This window comes from Syngnathus acus, chromosome 10, assembly GCF_901709675.1.
Source record: "Syngnathus acus chromosome 10, fSynAcu1.2, whole genome shotgun sequence".
Lineage (NCBI taxonomy): Eukaryota > Metazoa > Chordata > Actinopteri > Syngnathiformes > Syngnathidae > Syngnathus > Syngnathus acus.
Window position 1 is genome coordinate 17,177,709 of NC_051095.1, and position 17,683 is coordinate 17,195,391.

The 17,683-nt window shown below is 40.9% G+C and overlaps 3 protein-coding genes across 3 annotated transcripts; all 3 read left to right on the forward strand.

The window, feature by feature from the left end:
• The first annotated feature begins 2,955 nt into the window (after positions 1-2,955).
• Positions 2,956-7,158, forward strand: rtn4rl2b (reticulon 4 receptor-like 2b). The gene is made up of 4 exons (XM_037262472.1): positions 2,956-3,315; positions 4,779-5,005; positions 5,091-5,324; positions 5,489-7,158. Exons 1-4 carry the CDS (start codon positions 3,264-3,266, stop codon positions 6,356-6,358), a joined length of 1,383 nt encoding a protein of 460 aa, XP_037118367.1. The 5' UTR covers positions 2,956-3,263; the 3' UTR covers positions 6,359-7,158.
• Positions 7,159-10,846: 3,688 nt separating this feature from the next.
• Positions 10,847-13,457, forward strand: selenoh (selenoprotein H). Its single transcript, XM_037262212.1, has 5 exons — positions 10,847-10,951; positions 11,155-11,275; positions 12,036-12,178; positions 12,346-12,465; positions 13,197-13,457. Exons 1-4 carry the CDS (start codon positions 10,936-10,938, stop codon positions 12,450-12,452), a joined length of 387 nt encoding a protein of 128 aa, XP_037118107.1. The 5' UTR covers positions 10,847-10,935; the 3' UTR covers positions 12,453-12,465; positions 13,197-13,457.
• A 343-nt stretch (positions 13,458-13,800) lies between these two features.
• On the forward strand, positions 13,801-17,280 carry clp1 (cleavage factor polyribonucleotide kinase subunit 1). The gene is made up of 6 exons (XM_037262213.1): positions 13,801-13,906; positions 14,341-14,620; positions 14,715-14,822; positions 14,974-15,093; positions 15,456-15,593; positions 16,361-17,280. Exons 2-6 carry the CDS (start codon positions 14,348-14,350, stop codon positions 17,045-17,047), a joined length of 1,326 nt encoding a protein of 441 aa, XP_037118108.1. The 5' UTR covers positions 13,801-13,906; positions 14,341-14,347; the 3' UTR covers positions 17,048-17,280.
• The last annotated feature ends 403 nt before the right edge of the window (positions 17,281-17,683 follow it).

Consider the following 17,683-nt stretch of genomic DNA (forward strand, 5'->3'; position numbering starts at 1 on the left):
TAAAAAGTAACGAAGGATCCGGTTACTTTTCAAAATATATATTTTTTAACCCTCACTTAATAAATAAATAAATAAACCGGAAGTGCTTTAAGTTTTTTTTCTTTCATTTTAAAGCTTTCGCATTCAAAATTTCAAAGTCTGAATGGAGTTTGCAACCAAACCCATATTTGATCAGTTTCGTGTATTTCTGCACGACTTCACTTTGCTGCTAAAACCTTTATAATTGGCATTGTTTAAAAAAAAGACAAAAACAAGTCCCATACACAAGACCGGTCCTTTCAAGTTTCCAAAGAAAAGTCAAGTGCAACACTGGCCTGATTGATATACACTGTTGGCAGAAGTGCACACACTGACCACATACTGCAGAAGGTCTTCAACTGTGAGATGAGTTTGCACGTGTTAGATATAGCCATAGACAGAGTCAGCGACACATTAATAGAATCAAGACAGATCTTAAGAACATGCTGTGTTTACACCAGTTCAAATGCCAGTGTGCCTGTGAATCACATTGACACAAGCAGGCGAGTGAGAGAATGCATCATTATGGGAGGAGCGGCTGGTGTGGAGTGTGTAGATGCACGTTGCATCGACATGACATGCACATACGGTGAACTCACACACTTCCTCCTCCTCCATGGAATCTGCTCGCTTTACCCCGGGGCCAAGAATATTGTATAAAGTCATTTCACATTTACACTTTCAAAGCTGTTTCACAATCCCTACTTGGGTAACTATTTGCTAAAGTCTGTATGGTGAGATGTACAGTATGCATCCTCCAATCACCAAAGCCAAGAGACGTCCCCATTCTGAGCATCTTTCAACATGAAGTTTAAATTTACTAAATGTAATTGCTTGGGAACAGATGGAGTGTGTCATGGCAATGCTCACCTTGACCCATGTGGTGGATGAAGAATCGATTTATGAGTAAACGCCCCAGCCTTGTTATGGAAACCCACATCCAGACTGCCCTGTTTTTCTATCTTTTCTAGAAAAATGCAATTGTTAAAAGTGAAACACTATCGAATTAGTCAACTGCTAATTTTTTTTTTTTTTTACATTAACACTCATAAACACTAGTATTTTTTTTTAAACAAATTATGTTCTTAGGGCCTCCACTTGATCTTCATTTGCTGCTCCTTCTGCTTACTCATCCCCAAACTGTATTTAAAATAGAGAGTTGTTCCGTGACATCACACACATATGCACACACCCGTGTTCCATTGATGCTTATGTTTGAATCTGGGCCTTTGTCATTTTACGTTGTTTAACCATACAGGCAAATATTTTTGAACATATTTGTAAATACGAGTTTGCCAGTCAAAAATATTTACACCACATTGGCAGCTCCACGGTTCTGCACACAGCTGCAGTTACCGTTTTTTTCCGTGTATAATGCGCCCCCATGTATAATACGCACCCTAAAAATGGCATGTTGATGCTGGAAAAAAGCCTGTACCCATGTATAATACGCACCCAATTTTATTATTTTTTATTTTTTTTTGCTTTTTTTTTTTTTTTTTTTTTTAAGTCCCAATGATCGTCACACACGCAGGGAGGCAATGGGTCCCATTTTTATAGTCTTTGGTATGGTCTTAACTAGGCTGGATGTATTTTTTTTTTGTTGGCGTTGATTTCTCCGACTGCCCGTAAAGGCACCACCGCGATCAGATGAAAAGAGAGGAAAGTGACGTGCGGACATGTGAAAAAGGCGGCTCTGTATGGGAGAGACGTTGAAGAGGAATAAAAACACCCTTGGAAACCAAAACTTGCCCCTCGTCGTGACTCGGAGCCGCAACAAATGTTTCGGATTTGTGGAGGGTACATTGTGACAGCAAACGAGCAGGTGATCGAGCAAGCGTCTGATACGAGAGCATTGCGTTCGTATGGAGCGTGTTTGAAGTGAACAGCAGAGACGAAAGGAACATGGCAAAGTGTTGTGAAATAAAATATTACCTGTAATACGCATTTTGTTATTTGCTGATTGTATTAAACTATCACATTCATTGTCAGTCAAGAAGAGAAGAGGACTATTATCCCTTCTTTGACGAAATGACCAGAGCACAGTACAAACACACTATTGTCGGTCAGTCCTGTTGTTGGTTTTGTTGTACCATGATTTTCTTAAAAAAAAAAAAAAAATAAAAAAAAAAAAATTTAAAAAAAAAAATTAAAAAAAATTTGTACCCATGTATAATGCGCACCCCAGATTTTAGGACAATAAATTAGTTAAATTTTGCGCATTATACACGGAAAAAAACGGTACTTGATAAAATATATAATTGTTCTTTTGACGTAAAGCATACAGTATATGTGTGTAAAATGCAGCCAGAGAAAGTTGGGGGCATCTTTCTGAACAGTAAGGCATGTATGTCGCAACGACTCGCAGTGTCTCCTTGCATTCATTAGTCAATTTGCAACCTGCTGTTTAAATGCATTCCACCATTTCAATGAAATTGGGTTTCTCATCTGTTGATTTATTTATTTATTCGTTATCTATCTATCTATCTATCTATCTATCTATCTATCTATCTATCTATCTATCTATCTATCTATCTATCTATCTATCTATCTATCTATCTATTCATGCATTCATTCATTTGCTTCATTTATTTATTTATTTATTCGTTATCTATCTATCTATCTATCTATCTATCTATCTATCTATCTATCTATCTATCTATCTATCTATCTATCTATTCATGCATTCATTCATTTGCTTATTTGTTTATTTATTTATTTATGCATTTGTTTGTTTGTTTGTTTGTTTGTTTGCTTACAGTCTTATATGCCTACATTGATGATAAATTAATCTCCTTATTTCGGGTGTACTGAATACAAATCCTGTTGTGAATCTCCGTGGCAAGGAGTAAAAGTAAAAAAAAAAAAGTATTTAGAAAACTCACTTCCCACCACTTTTACGTCCTCAGTGACGCTCTATTGTTTTGTAACATAAGAAGAAGCCAAACATTGTCGGCGGCTGCTGCTCCCTTTCTTGGTTCTTCCTTCGGCGAGTGCCATCCATCCATGCATCCCTCCTCCCACCCACCTAGGAGGCCGACGTATGATCGCATCCATCACCCCGCCCACGCTACCTGGTGGGCAACGGAACCGCCGCCAAGTATAAAGAAGCAGCGGGGACTCCCAAGTCCCACTCCTCTGAGAAGGCACAGCGACTCAGTCCCCGGAGCCGAACGTCAGCAGAGATAGCAGCAAGCAGGCAGTTCCCCGCCGCGCAGGCTAACTCGCTTTCGGTTTTACTCGCCATGGAGACTCGCTGGACCGTGAGGAGCTCCAGAACAGCCCACAACTTCAAGGGTGAGTTGAACATTTTTGGAACCTTTATTTCACTGAAATTACTTCAGATCAAAAATGATAAGTGCTTTGATTTCCAATGATTTTTTTTTGTACTTGCTCATTTTAAAGATTGGAAACTTTCCATGATAAGTAACGAATTACCAAAACTGAAAGTTGATTCTCTGAGAACTCATACATAGTGGGAAAATACATTATAGCATAATTCTGACTAAATCAACCACATTTCATGATGTTTTTTAAAATTACATTTATTCTTTTTTTTTTATAATTATAATCATATATCTATCAGTCCAACAAGGGGGAATTAAGCAATGGTACATGCAATATAGAAAAATATTTAAAAAAATAAAAAAGCAGAACCCAGGCTAGAGAGGAGATGCTTCGTGGTGCATTTCAGGGTGCATTTTGTTCATTTTCTTTTTCTCACAAAATTATGTACTATATTAACATCTCAGGGAAATTTATAAGATTTGCCGTAGTATTTATATCATGTCGTCATACGCATTTGTTCTTACGTTCCTATCATGGTCATGTGGTGCGTTGACAGGTGGTGCGTTGGCAGAATTCAATGAGCTTTATTACAAGAGCTAATTAAAACAATGTACTGAAGAAATAAGGACATTTATATTAGCGAGTTTTTGTATTGGATCTCATTATGTTAGGCAAGTTATTGTCAGTGAGTTCTCTGCAAAATAGTCAATACCTCCTTACATACTGGTTGTTAATGCAATCGTGATACTGAGCTTAATTTGCCATGCAGTAAATAAGACTAACCAAGATTTCAAATCGGTGTCTTATTCCTCTTGAAATCCCAGTCTCGTGTTCTCCTGAAGGTCTAGCATAGATAACGGTTCAACTTGTTGAGAGGTCAAGGGGTGAGCCACTGGAAAATCTTGCGTACAACAGATGAAAGAGTTGTTCATCATTATTTAATGACTCTTTTTTTACCACTGTCGTCTTTTTTTGTGTGCGCTGTCATTCGAGCTGTGCCAAGACACAGGGAAGTAACTGAAGCCGGAGTGAAATTGATCTGGGTTCAGTTACTTCTTTTACGTGCGCGCTCTGCATGGCAAACTCCTCAACGGAAAGGTTCTTTTTTCTAGGACATCCGGATTGTAAGTCCCACTTTTCTAGGACATCCCGATCCATGAACATTTTTATGAATTCATACATATACGTTTATATTCTTTAAAAAAAAAAAAAGGATTGTTTAGTCTGCACATCTCACAGTTATGTAACTCTGACACTGTAGCCATGTACGTATGTTAAGTGATCTAGTTGATATGAACGGTTGAATGATTTCTCCCATATCAATTATGCACAAGGCTCAGAGGACAAATCACAAAAGAAGGCACACAAAAAAGAATCGGTGGCTACAAAAGGCTGCACAGAAAACAGTAGAATGAGGCCAAAAGTTGAAATCACGCTCAACGTCTCGTGTTTTTTTTTCAATTCTGTCATAGGTGGACTGACTCTGTGGCTGATCCTGTGGCTGGTGGTAGTGAAGCCCAGCAGTGTGGCTGCATGCCCCAGGCTTTGTGTGTGTTACCCAACGCCCATGACAGTCAGCTGCCAGTCTCAGAACCTCACCGCCGTTCCGGTCGGCGTGCCTTACGACTCACAACGGGTGTTCCTGCAAAACAATCGCATCACAGAGCTCCGTGCAGATTCTTTTGGCTTTGAAACACAGGTAAAAGTGCGTGCCCGGTGTGTAGTTTCATTGTGCTGGTTGAAGGATAAATTCCCAATTTTCTCTCTTCTTCATCCAACACAAGGTGCTTTGGCTCTATGGCAATAACATCACATGGATTGAGGCCGGGGCCTTTAGTAACCTCAGGGTGCTGGAGGAGCTGGACCTGGGCGACAACCCCACACTGAGGCGCCTAGAAGGCGGAGCTTTCAGAGGCTTGGAGAAGCTGCAGAGTCTGCACATGCACCGATGCAAGCTTGCCATGCTACCCCAAGACCTCTTTCACAAATTGTACAGTCTGCAGTTTCTCTACTTGCAGGTGAAGATTACAATCATACATATTGTAGCTATACATTTTAAACACGCAATGAAGGTGTGAAGCTAAGGCAACCCAACCCAAGCAAAATTTCTCAGTCTTCTCTGAATCAATGATCTAAATCTCAATGACTTATTTTCTCATTTGATGTTTTAACGTTGTTCCAGGAGAATCAACTCCACTTTCTGCAGGACGAGCTGTTCTCAGATCTGGTCAACCTCACCCACCTATTCCTCCATGGCAACCGCATCCGTGCCCTTTCTGAGAACGTGTTCCGAGGCATGGTCAATCTGGACCGCCTCCTTCTTCACGACAATCGAATCAGGCAGGTCAACCGTCGCGCTTTTCGCGACCTGGGCCGCCTCTCCATTCTTTACCTGTTCAACAACTCCCTTGCTGAGCTCCCAGGCCAAGCTATGAAAGACACCCTGGGCATTAACTTTCTCCGTCTCAATGGCAACCCTTGGTCCTGTGGTTGTGAGGCCCGTACCTTGTGGGAGTGGTTCCGCATGGTCCGCATTTCCTCTTCTGAACTGATTTGCTCGTCGCCATCGCATCGTCGCGGGCAAGATCTCCGATTCCTCCGGGAGCTGGACTTTGCCCTCTGCCCAATGCCTGACCCAGGCTCCTTGGCCGGAAGCACCACGACCACCTTTAGCACCAAAACCCGCTGGTGGTTCTCCAAGCACAAGCCCGTTTCCTCCTCCAAGTTTCACAGCCGTAAGACCACAGAAACAGTAAAGGCGTCCCCTGTAGGAAAGTCACATTATTTCCCCAAAACCCAACTCGAGTCGTTTCCTCCCAAGTATGAACTATCAGATGATGAAGTGGCTCTCCCTAAGCTCGACCCAGAAGAGTACTGGGACAACTATGGCAACGAGGATTCTGCCATCCGCTGCTTTGACTCCGATTGCCCAACAGGCTACGGCGATCCGTCTTTTTCATCCCCGTTCTCATCTTTTGCCACCAGTCCAGCTCTCCTCCATCCCCTCTCTTTCTGCATACTTGCTTTCTCCCTTCATTTGCTTTTTGGCTGAATCCTCCATTCCCTCAACCTTTCCTTCTTCTCTCATTCCTCCGTCCTGCTCTTTCCTACTCACAACAAAAAGCCTGGGATCTTGATCTCTACTAGCTGCTTGAGCTGAAAGTAGGTGGCGGTACACAATGGCAGGAAACAGGCGAGGGAGCGCAAATCTGTTTTCAAAGCAGATATCAGTGTAGGCAATATACGGCTAATCATTATTGTTGATTTGGCTGCTGCTTACTAACACATGAGGCCTTGACAATAACAGTGATCATATGTTGAAGACTGATAGGCGGCAAGCAGCAACCGTTAATAGACTACACAACACAGTAACTAGGAGTGGCAGGCGTTTGGTTTTGCTGATGCGGCAGCAATCGATGCAGGTGTCAATCGAGGTGTTTTCTACATGAACAACTGACGACATCAGTTCTGCTGCTTTTCTTTACCTCACAAATGGGGACCCAATGCCTTGAGCATATGCTCCTGACTTTTGCAAGAAATACATGAACAAGATGATTAGGTGGTTTACCAATAGTTTGCGATACGATGCTGGTATCTGGACACTTATAGAAACCGTCGACAAAAACCTAATGTAACAGAACACAGGTGTTCCACGAAGATCAACTTGATTGAATCAAAAATAACTATTTATCTAATAACATGACAAAATCGAAATGAAATACATCATCATACCAGAGATAGTGATTATTAAATGTATTTATGTTTCCACATCGCTCTAGATGTGTTCTCCTTGTTGAACTTGTCTTGCTCTGACCAACCAATCAGATGATAGAAACATGCTTACATCAAAAAGGTACATGGTCGTTGGTCAAGACTGATTCCGAAGGCCCCGGGCAGATTAAGATGTTAAGATTAAGCTGAAATGTGATTGGACAAAAATTTAAATAAAAAATGTATTCTGGAATAAATGCATAAAGAAAATAGACTGCTTGGAATAATTGGCAATTAAAAACAAAAAACATACAAGCAGATCTGCTGACAGAAAATGAGGGGCCAGGCACAGGATTTGGAACTAAGAGCGACTCTTTCCTCAAAGATCGCTAGTCTTGTGCCATCCCGGAGGTGCCAGCAGCACAGCCGCCCACGCTTGTACATGAAACTTCAAACACCTCGAGGAACTTGAAACACGCATCGCAGGACGTAGGCCACGTCAAATATCACACGATTCTCTGCACTGCTGTTGCCTAGTCTTACTTTTCCCTGTTCAGCATTCGGAAATGGACATGAAAACTAAATTCAAACAAATTAAATGAATTTCGTTTTTGCATTAGATGATTAGCGATGGCTTTGGTCATGACGAGGGTAATTATATTTCTATGTTTTTTTATGTATTTATTTGGTATCAATACAATTAGAGCTTTATTGAATTAGACAACTGTGAAGAACAATGCTCATCGAAGCCATTTGTTTACTCAATTTTTTGTCAAACTGCTTCTGCATTTGAGCTGATAATTAATCTCATTCTGTGTTTTCCAATGGCCAAGTCATTTTCTTTCTTTCTTTTATTTCAAATAAAGAAATTATCAGACATATGTGAGTGGGAGTTCCTTTGTTTCACTGACTCAAGTAGCTGAGACTGCTCCATAGGTGTACAATGAACTAAAAACAATATAACATCATCAACATGCACCAAAAACAGACATTAAAATTCATCCCACTGTTAAAGTCACTTGTGCGAGAGAAGTTTTGACACTGCAAGATTCCAGTCGTGGAATGAGTCACTGTCCATCGTGTTTGTTGTGCGAGAGTTCACGAATTACGAGCCATTTGTGTGACAGTGTGTTTGTACAAATAACAATGCTATTCTCTCTTCACACGTACAGATTGGAACCATATCATGTGATCCAAAATGTGTGTGTGTGGAAGGGGGGGAATAGTGTATAGTGTATAACATATATGTACTTGTAGATGAGATGAGAACTTGTCCTGGAGTTCACACACACCCTCAACACTATCCTAAGTGTTATATTGCGGATTCATTGCTGTGAAATGTTTCTGTGCTTTTTCCACAGCTGAGGGCCAAATTCTCAAGATGGAGCAAGACACTTTTGGCTAAAAAAAGAATTGGCATTTAAACGGTCCGAAACATTTCACAGCAAAGTCAAATACTTGGTGATTGTCACCATATGATGAACAGGAGCACAAGCATTGGTAAATAACCATGGAAATCTTCAATCAATTGTGTTTTTTTTTAGATCTGACAACTATGAATGTAAAGGCCATTAGCGAAGAGGAAGTCATCTCACTCTGATTATGTGCGTACACAGCGCCTACTCGTTGTCTTCCAAAATGTTTGTGTGCTACTTTCCCATCTTCCGATCTCGCTCCCTTGTGCCTGCGTTGTATGCTGTCAATCATTCTTTTGTCTGGACACCAATTTTCTCTTGCTGTCGCTGTCTCTCGCTTACGCACATGCAGATGCTTCAAACGTGCGTCGGCCCTTATGAGTTGGTGTGCCATTGACGTATTTTGGTGACGTTCACTTTTGCACATGTCATATTTGGATTAGACAAACTGACACATTTGCACATTGGTGTCTACGGCTCAGTAGAATAAAAAACAATAAAATAAAATAAAATAAAATAGAATAGAGCAGCCAGAGACCAACTTTTATAAGTGCTCAACTACAGCCTGTAATGACCAGTTCTTTTTGTCAGGCTCATGGTAACCTGAGTCTTTGAGTCAGTAACTGATGCTGGGTGTCAATCCACCAACAAAGAGTAAAATAATGAGGTCGTCCAATGAGACCCGATATCAGAGCTACTGTGTATCAGAAACAGTCAGTCATAACACAGTCAAATTAATTTACATACAAATATTGGTGTTAAATGAAGTATAATCTATAATTGCGGTCGGTCGGATGGACGGAGGGAGGGAGTGAGGGAGAAAGAGCGAGAGAGAGACTGAGAGAGAGCGAGCGCGAGAAAGAAAGCGAGGTAGACAGACAGACAGACAGACAGACAGATAGACAGACAGACAGACAGACAGACAGGCAGGTAGACAGGCAGGCAGGTAGACAGACAGACAGACACATTTACTTACTAATTAATACCAATTAATGGCCACAAGAGGACACCAGCGACTGCTATCGATGATTGGTATCGGCAGCCTTTGTGAGTCCTCAATACCTTGAAATACGTATCGGGAATACGTACCTGTATCTGCCCTATACCAAAACCTGGTATCAGGTTCCATTATCCAAAACCCTAATCACTGTTATAAATTGTGTCCCAACTTTGAAGCCCTAATCTTAGTCTAGACACCTAATTTGAAACAAATAGATAGACATATATAGATAACAAATGGCATAAGTAACAAGTGACATTTCTACACTGATGTCACTGGGTGACAGCTAGGAGCACCGTCACCTGGCTTGGACTTGGGAAAAAAGGAGAGCATGGTGAGATGAGGAAACATGACTACATAAACTCATAACAGCTGCAATGCAAAAAAACTTGACACTGAGCCAAGAGTGAAAGTGTGAATGTGGAATTGTTTGTCAAGAAAATATAAAAGATGAACATCATGAGCACGCATGAGTCATACATGGCCTCACACTAGATTTGACAGCCTTTGTTTTTTGGCACAGTCACGCCCTCTGATGTCGTCAAACATATACGTGCACACAGTTTCTATAAATGTCAATTGTGATTATTTTGGTCCCCCCCATATGGTAGTGGTTTTGGATTTGAAGAACAGCAACAGTAATTGAGCACATCCAATCTGGTACTTGGCAGATTTTCTCGCATATTCATCTGCCTTTTGGATATCATACTTCAGCTGTTAAACACAATAGAAGATTTAGGGATTACTAAAAGTAACAAAAGGACCTTGTGTTCATCTGTGCTACGGTTATTTTCATGCAAAGATTTTCAGTTGCAAGTGACAGAATGGTGACTTAGCAGAACGACACAACTTAAATCAGAGCTATTGTGATAACATATCAAAATGAGCACCAACATATTAAACGAAATGGTGAGCAAATAGAATGAGCTGCTAAATCTTGGGAGCTCGTCTAATTGCCAGCCTCAGGTTTTTTAGATGTTTGATTGGATTTAAGTCTGGGTTCTGACTGGGCCACTCAAGAACCATTCTTTCTTTCTTTCTTTCTTTCTTTCTTTCTTTCTTTCTTTCTTTCTTTTCTTTCTTTCTTTCTTTCTTTCTTGTGTGTAGAATGAATGTATTTGATATTGGGATTAGGCAGTAACAACAAATTGTCATATAGGTGAAACGTTGTGAATACTTTAAGGACGCACTCCCGTTCCAAAACTGCATTTCTGCTTTATGCAACAGCTGCAGTGAACAATAAAGTTTTCAGGCCAGATTTCAATGTGTGGCGATAAAAAGGGGTCCTTGGAAAATTGTATCCCCCAATTTCCCTTTTTTAACTGGACACCGGACCCACAAACGTTGACAATCCGTGGTATGAATTCAATAGAAGATTTTCTCTTCTTTCTCAGCTCGGGTGCTGCGTTCGTTCTCAAAAGCTTTAGTATTGGTTTCGTCCACACCCCCATCACCTTATATGTTCGTACAGTCCGCTTAACCCGCGAAAGTTTCATAACAACAATGGCGTCTGGAGCAGGTTGGTCATGTGTATTTTGTTTGTTTTAAACAATCCTACTCTAGCCTATGTCTTTACAAATACCTTTTTATTATTTGAGAATTTTCAAATACCAAACCACAAATCGCTGGTTTCAGCAGTACTGTCCACGTTTTGTTGTATGTTATTCAATTAAACACCTTGCTTATTATTGATGTAAACAAAGTGTTGGATAACGTCTCCAGGCCGCCGTGGGAGTAAGCGCAAAATTGAGGACGAGGAAAAGAAGGAAAAACCTGCCAAGACGGCGAAGGAAGAAGAGGTACCTGAGCTCCAAGACCAAAGAAGAGTGGTGATTGAACACTGGTAAGCATACAATAAAATACCACATCGGGTGGAGGGGCTCGATGGTGGGCTGATTGGAGGCGGCATGGCTCAGTGGTAGAGTAGTCCTCTCCCAGCCCAGAGGATGATGGTTCTCTATAATAAGAGCAATAGATGCTTTAATATGGTCACCATGGTAACTCTTAATCGTGTAACAGATAACTAATATAAAGTGCATGAGTGGTACAGGCAGCACTTACTCCAGAAATACGCCCACATTAGGCACCACAGAACAAAGTACTAGTTCATGAAAATGAACATAATATATTACTGCTCGCTTGACGAATGTTGTGAAGAGCTGGCCATGTGCATGGTCTGTGTTTTGCTCATTTATTGCTTGTGCATGGGTAACGGAGTTAATCGAATTGCTGTAGCATCTTGACATGTATCAAAAGTATATCGTACACGCATGTAATAGAGAGAAACCCTTTATGGCCCGGTGGTTCTAGACTGCTGGTTGAAGATATGTCAAAGTGCTCACAGGCCTGCGCAATGAAACTGCCAAATTGTGACTTGTGTTAAATTTGAATGAAATCTAATCTATGTTCAAGAATGGTTGTTGATTCTGAACATTTATTTGAAATAAAACAACATTTCATGATAAGTATGAGACATAATGGCATTATCACATACTTGGTATTGGCAAGTACTCAAATGTAAGTATTTGTACTCAAACTCTTACCAACTTGCTGAGCAGCACTAACATTTAATATCCTTGCGATGATCTGTTATTGTTTTGCAGTAAGAGCTGACGAGTGTATGGGCGTAATGCCGAGGGGATAAAAGCTGCCCTTTTGGCTGCACGCCCTGAACTGACTGTGGTCCTCAACCCTGAGAAGCCTCGCAGGAACAGCTTTGAGATCACGCTCATAGATGGAGACAAAGGTGAGCTGAAGGAATGGGCTTAATTGTGCTATATACTTTTATACTTTCATTAAAATATTGCTTGTTTTTTCAATTATTTATTTGGGATAGGAATTACTTCATCAACATTACGTTTCCTATTGTAAAGTTGGTTTGAGATTAGGACATCTTTCCTTTGTGTCTCATAGAAACATCTCTATGGACCGGAATAAAAAAGGGGCCACCTCGTAAGCTCAAATTTCCAGACCCTGATGTTGTAGTTTCTGCTTTACAGGAAGCTGCCGTTACTGACTAGATGCAAAGTGAAGGTTTGTCATTTTCATCTCATTACTGTCAATCTAAGCGTAAAACATACAATACAAAATACCGGGCTAACGAAAAGCATCTACCGGTCGGTACTACTGGAGCTTGGTCAAATAATAAGAAAGAAATAATGTTCAGCACTTCATTTGGTTTTGAATGTTGTTCATAGCCAGACACACCAATGAGCGCTCATGAGCTGGCTGCGCCCGGTCGAAAATGACCAGCCCATTGTTATGACACATGTGATGCAACAATATATAGAGAGATGTGGTATAACATTACTCAGTCAAAATTGGTCAGTCCCAAGGTACAGTGGTGCAAAAAAGTATTTAGTCACTCACCGATTGTGTGAGTTCTCCCACTTAAAATGACCGAATTCTGCAATTTTCATCACAGGTACTCTTTAACTGTAAGAGACGGAATGTGAAAAAGAAATTCCATGCAAGGATTTTTGAAGAATTTATTTTTAAATTACAGAGGAAAAATAAGTATTTGGTCAAGAACAAGTTCAATTCAATGCTTTGTAATATGCACTTTTTGGCAATGACAGAGGTCAATGGTTTCCTGTAGGTCTTGACCAGATTTGCTCAAATTGGAATTGGTGTTTTGGCCCATTCCGTCATGCAGCTCTCTTCTAGAGCAGTGGTGTTTTTAGGGCTGTTGCTGGGAAACACAGACTTTCAGTTCCCTATGATAATACTGTCATCCTAAAAGACCCCTCTTCTCTTTCGGGCAGGTAATTGTTCATGAATGTGTCTTGTGGAAACAGAATGACGGGGAGGTGACCAAACTGGATGCTCAGTCTCTCCTCTGATGAACCAATATTTTCCAATTCACATACATGTATATGAACACTTGGCGACATCTACTGGAGCTTTTTAGAGCAAATGCTTCCGTAACCAAACACTGTTGCGCAATTTGTCTGTTCAAGTTCAAAATTTGTGGTATTTAGATCTTTTCGAAATAAAAACTTACATTTTTTGTGGCGGTGTGTGTATTTTCATGGGATTATTTGTTTTCTGTACTTATTACGAGGCAATGTATGGGACGAACCCGAGGTAGTCACAAGACTATTTTATATATGACTGTAATTCTCCATACATCATTAAAATTGAATAAAAGCGCCGTGGTGTTTCGGGACACCGATTGTATCTATAAAATTCACACAAATGTGCAAAGCTTACAAAGCATTTAGCTCAACAGCAGAACAGAGTAGAAAGGTTATCCCTAAACCCCCACCACCGATATATTTTAAGAAAAAATGAAAAGTGAACAATAGATGTAGAAAAACTGAATAGAAATATTTTGAATGCAAAAATAGCAGTCAGGAGGAAACACGTCTACCCTCTCCTCCTATTGGTTGCTAGTAGTTACGTCATAAGGACGCGACTTTCACACGGCCACACTACCAGTGTTTGACGCCAGAAAACATTCTTAAATACACGTGTAAGTATGGTATCAATGTATATAAGTATGGTATCTATGTATATAAGTGGCTTGATTCTAATCTTTAAAATTTTGTTGACGTATAGGCTTGAAATAATGGGCAAACCCTTCTGTTAGCGTCCTCTATATTTGGGCTTTGTTTAGCACTTAACAATTGCTTGTTAACAACTGCTTAAGACTCAAATTTAATTACAAACTCCACACGAGAAGAAATACTACTGTAACTGAATTCAACGGAAATCATGCTAGGAAACTTATCAATGCTAAGGTTACTATTCCATATCTGTATTGTTCTTCAGTCAATATCGTTTGGTCAGCGTCGACATTTTCAATAATACATTTTTCAAGTCGAATTCATCATATCGAAACAATGTGTGTATCTAAGTAAATGATCTATATGGCGATGTTGACACGTTTTTTCCTTTTTATACAAGCATTATCATGGCAACAGAAGGGGTAGAAAAGCCAAGTGATGATCCATTGCAACCAGGTAAAGTTGGCACCAGATATGACCTGGAGAAGGAGACTGAACTTCGTTTTGAGGTGGAGGCCGGGGAGGCTGCAGAGCAGGTTGAGTTGGAACTCCTCACAGGAATGGCAGAAGTGTTTGGCTCGGAATTGAACCGAAACAAGAAGTACACTTTTGGAGCTGGTGCCAAGATTGCAGTATTCACGTGGCAAGGCTGCAGTGTGAACCTATACGGGAAGCCAGAGGTCAGTCACCACGATGCTTGTCCTGCTTGGCATTTAATGCTTGTGTGGCCTTTCATCATGCTCAGTAATCAGCTTCTTTCCGTCACTACCCCAGGTGGCTTATGTGTCCAAAGATACTCCAATGCTGCTCTACCTGAACACTCATGCTGCGCTGGAACAGATGAGAAAACAGGCAGAGCGGGACAATGAAAGAGGGCCAAGGGTACATTTGTTTTTGTTAAATACGTTATAATTTCAATATAGAGAGCTATTTACATATTAAATAACAAATGTACTTTTTTGAGGTGCCTTGGAGGGATTAATGTCATTTAAATGAATATCAATGGGGTAAATGATTGTTTCTTTTTTCATAGGTGATGGTGGTTGGACCTACAGACGTGGGCAAGTCGACGGTGTGTCGACTCTTACTGAGCTACGCTGTGAGAGTGGGCAGGAGGCCCACGCTGGTGGAACTGGATGTCGGCCAGAGCGGGGTATGAACCTTCCGCACACACCCGTCATGCATGAAAGGAAGAAGCACTATTTATTTTTAAATTTCAGATTCATTGGCTATGAAAAAACAATACAGTGGAACCTCCAAGTCAAACACATCTTGGTCTTGGATCGTTGTCAATATTTGTGATGCTAATTTTCTATTGAAAATAGCGTGAAATTGAAATAATTTGTTCGTTATGTAATAATTATATCATCTGCTGGATTTTTTGAGGAGGACTGGTGTAAATAGTGACATCCTTAGTGCGGGTTCAGAAAATGGATGGATTGAACATCTCCCCGGTGAAATATATTTGGTATTCATGAAATGTGTTTGATTTGAAGTACTTCACTTTTTCTCAAGGTGTCAGTCCCAGGGACAGTGTCGGCTCTGTGCATCGAACGTCCAGCAGATGTGGAGGAAGGCTTCTCAGTCCAGGCTCCCTTGGTCTACCACTTTGGATCCACTTCTCCAGGGACCAACATCAAACTTTACAATAAGGTGACAACCAGACCAAACATTGGAATGTTAAATGAAAGCAAAATTCACATTTACTGTAGCTAGCATGGTTATAAATAGTCTGCACACCTTTGTTCAAATGTCACTTTGCAGAATGACATCCAAAATGATAAATAATTTCTGAAATTTAGCCACCATGACTATAACCTGTACAACTCACTTAACTTTTTAAAATAATTTTGAGGGAAGTAAAAATAAATAACTCAGATAATGTGGTTGCACAAGTGTTCACACCCGCCTATAAGTGAGATGTGGCTGCGATCAGATTAACCACTTACGTTAAGACTCATATTAAATGTGAGCCAACGAACACCTATTACCACTTAAAGTGCCTCTGATTAACCATATCTGCATTTCGAATGTTTTAATAGGCTTTTCCTGCTTTTTATTTTTTGCTTCCCAGCGGAAGCCGGAATGTTTTGAGCCAACACAAGATTGTTACGGTCAGCTACATTTTACACAAACACATCGAATGTGATGGGTTAAAATCTTCAGACAGCCACATACCGGTTATGAGGGTGTACACGTTTATGGAACTGCATCAAAATTACTTTTATGTCCTCTCTCAAAAATATTTAAGACAATAAAATTTATCAAGCTGTACTGTTCGGAATGTTAGAAAACGTTTTTAAATATGTCATAGTCTCATTTTTCATATCATAAAAACGTGGACGAGGGAGGTGTCAACTTTTTTATTTCCAGTGTATTTGATTACCCCAATGACCTGAAATATTTTTGTGTCCCACAAGTTGACATCCTGTCTAGCTGAGGTCTTTTCGCAGCGCTGTGAAGTGAACAGGAAGGCGAGCGTGGGTGGCTGTATCATCAACACATGTGGCTGGGTGAAGGGTTCTGGATACCAGGCTTTGGTCCACTGTGCCTCCGCCTTCGAGGTAGACGTGGTGCTGGTGCTGGACCACGAGAGGCTGTACAACGAACTAAAACGAGATCTTCCTCATTTTGTCCGCGTCGTGCTCCTGCCCAAGTCGGGGGGAGTGGTGGAGCGCTCCAAAGAGTGCCGACGCGACGTTCGGGATGAGAAAATCCGGGAATACTTCTACGGCTTCCGCGGAGTGTCCTTCTACCCTTTCTCATACGAAGTGCGTTTCTCTGATGTCCGCATCTATAAAATTGGGGCACCTTCCATCCCGGACTCATGCCTGCCCTTGGGAATGTCTCAGGATGACACTCAACTGAAGCTGGTTCCCGTGACACCAGGAAGAGATCTCACCTATCACGTGCTAAGTGTTAGCAGTGCAGAGGATGGAGAGGAGGGGGCAAAAAAAGGAATTGTGGAGTGTCCTGTGTGCGGCTTTATTGTAGTGACCAATGTAGACACACAAGCACAGGTGATGAAAGTGTTGTCCCCGGCACCCAGACCACTGCCCAGGCACACACTGCTCATCATGGACATACGTTTCATGGACACCAAATAAGGTGACGTGGCCTTGTTTATTTTGCTTTGTTGGTCCTGATGACCCCAAATAATGGCATGCTTAAAGAACTGACTCTGTAGTGTCTGTTTTATAAGCCAGATTGTATTGTGCTATTTTTGATAAGTAATATTTTATAGACTGTCGTCAGTTATTTTTTATTGTCTCATTACAAATACAAACCTTATTTGTCTTATCACAAATTATTCGTTAAGAATAAAAATGTGTATCATGCATCAGTGTATTTTTTTTGCAAGAAGCGGGGTACACCCTGGATGAGTTGCCAGTCATGTTTCTGAAATGTGGGAGGAAGTCAAGATTACCTGAAGAAGACCCACATGAGCACAGACAAACTCCGCAGAGGCCGCTGTTACCTTTTTTCCCTTTGTCTTTTAGCTTTGATTTGCTTTGATGGCTTTTATCTTGAGCACTTTCTGACTTTCTTTGTGGCGCCGTTGTGTGGCAGCCTTTTGAGAGCTCATTGAGTTGCGCTCATGCCATCTGTGTGTCTTTTGTATACCCACTCTGTGGTATGGATACTGCTGGGGCCTGAATTTCCCCACCCCTGGGGATCAATAAATATTCAATCAATCAATCAATGCTGACAACCTCCAACTTCAAATGTGCAAGGGAGACTGA

Bases quoted from the DNA above. Each gene is read 5' to 3' on its own strand.
- rtn4rl2b (XM_037262472.1), top strand. From the start codon at position 3,264: ATGGAGACTCGCTGGACCGTGAGGAGCTCCAGAACAGCCCACAACTTC. The intron at 3,316-4,778 runs GTGAGTTGAACA...ATTCTGTCATAG, and splicing joins AACAGCCCACAACTTCAAGG to GTGGACTGACTCTGTGGCTG. The intron at 5,006-5,090 runs GTAAAAGTGCGT...ATCCAACACAAG, and splicing joins CTTTTGGCTTTGAAACACAG to GTGCTTTGGCTCTATGGCAA.
- clp1 (XM_037262213.1), top strand. From the start codon at position 14,348: ATGGCAACAGAAGGGGTAGAAAAGCCAAGTGATGATCCATTGCAACCA. The intron at 14,823-14,973 runs GTACATTTGTTT...CTTTTTTCATAG, and splicing joins ACAATGAAAGAGGGCCAAGG to GTGATGGTGGTTGGACCTAC. The intron at 15,594-16,360 runs GTGACAACCAGA...GTGTCCCACAAG, and splicing joins ACATCAAACTTTACAATAAG to TTGACATCCTGTCTAGCTGA.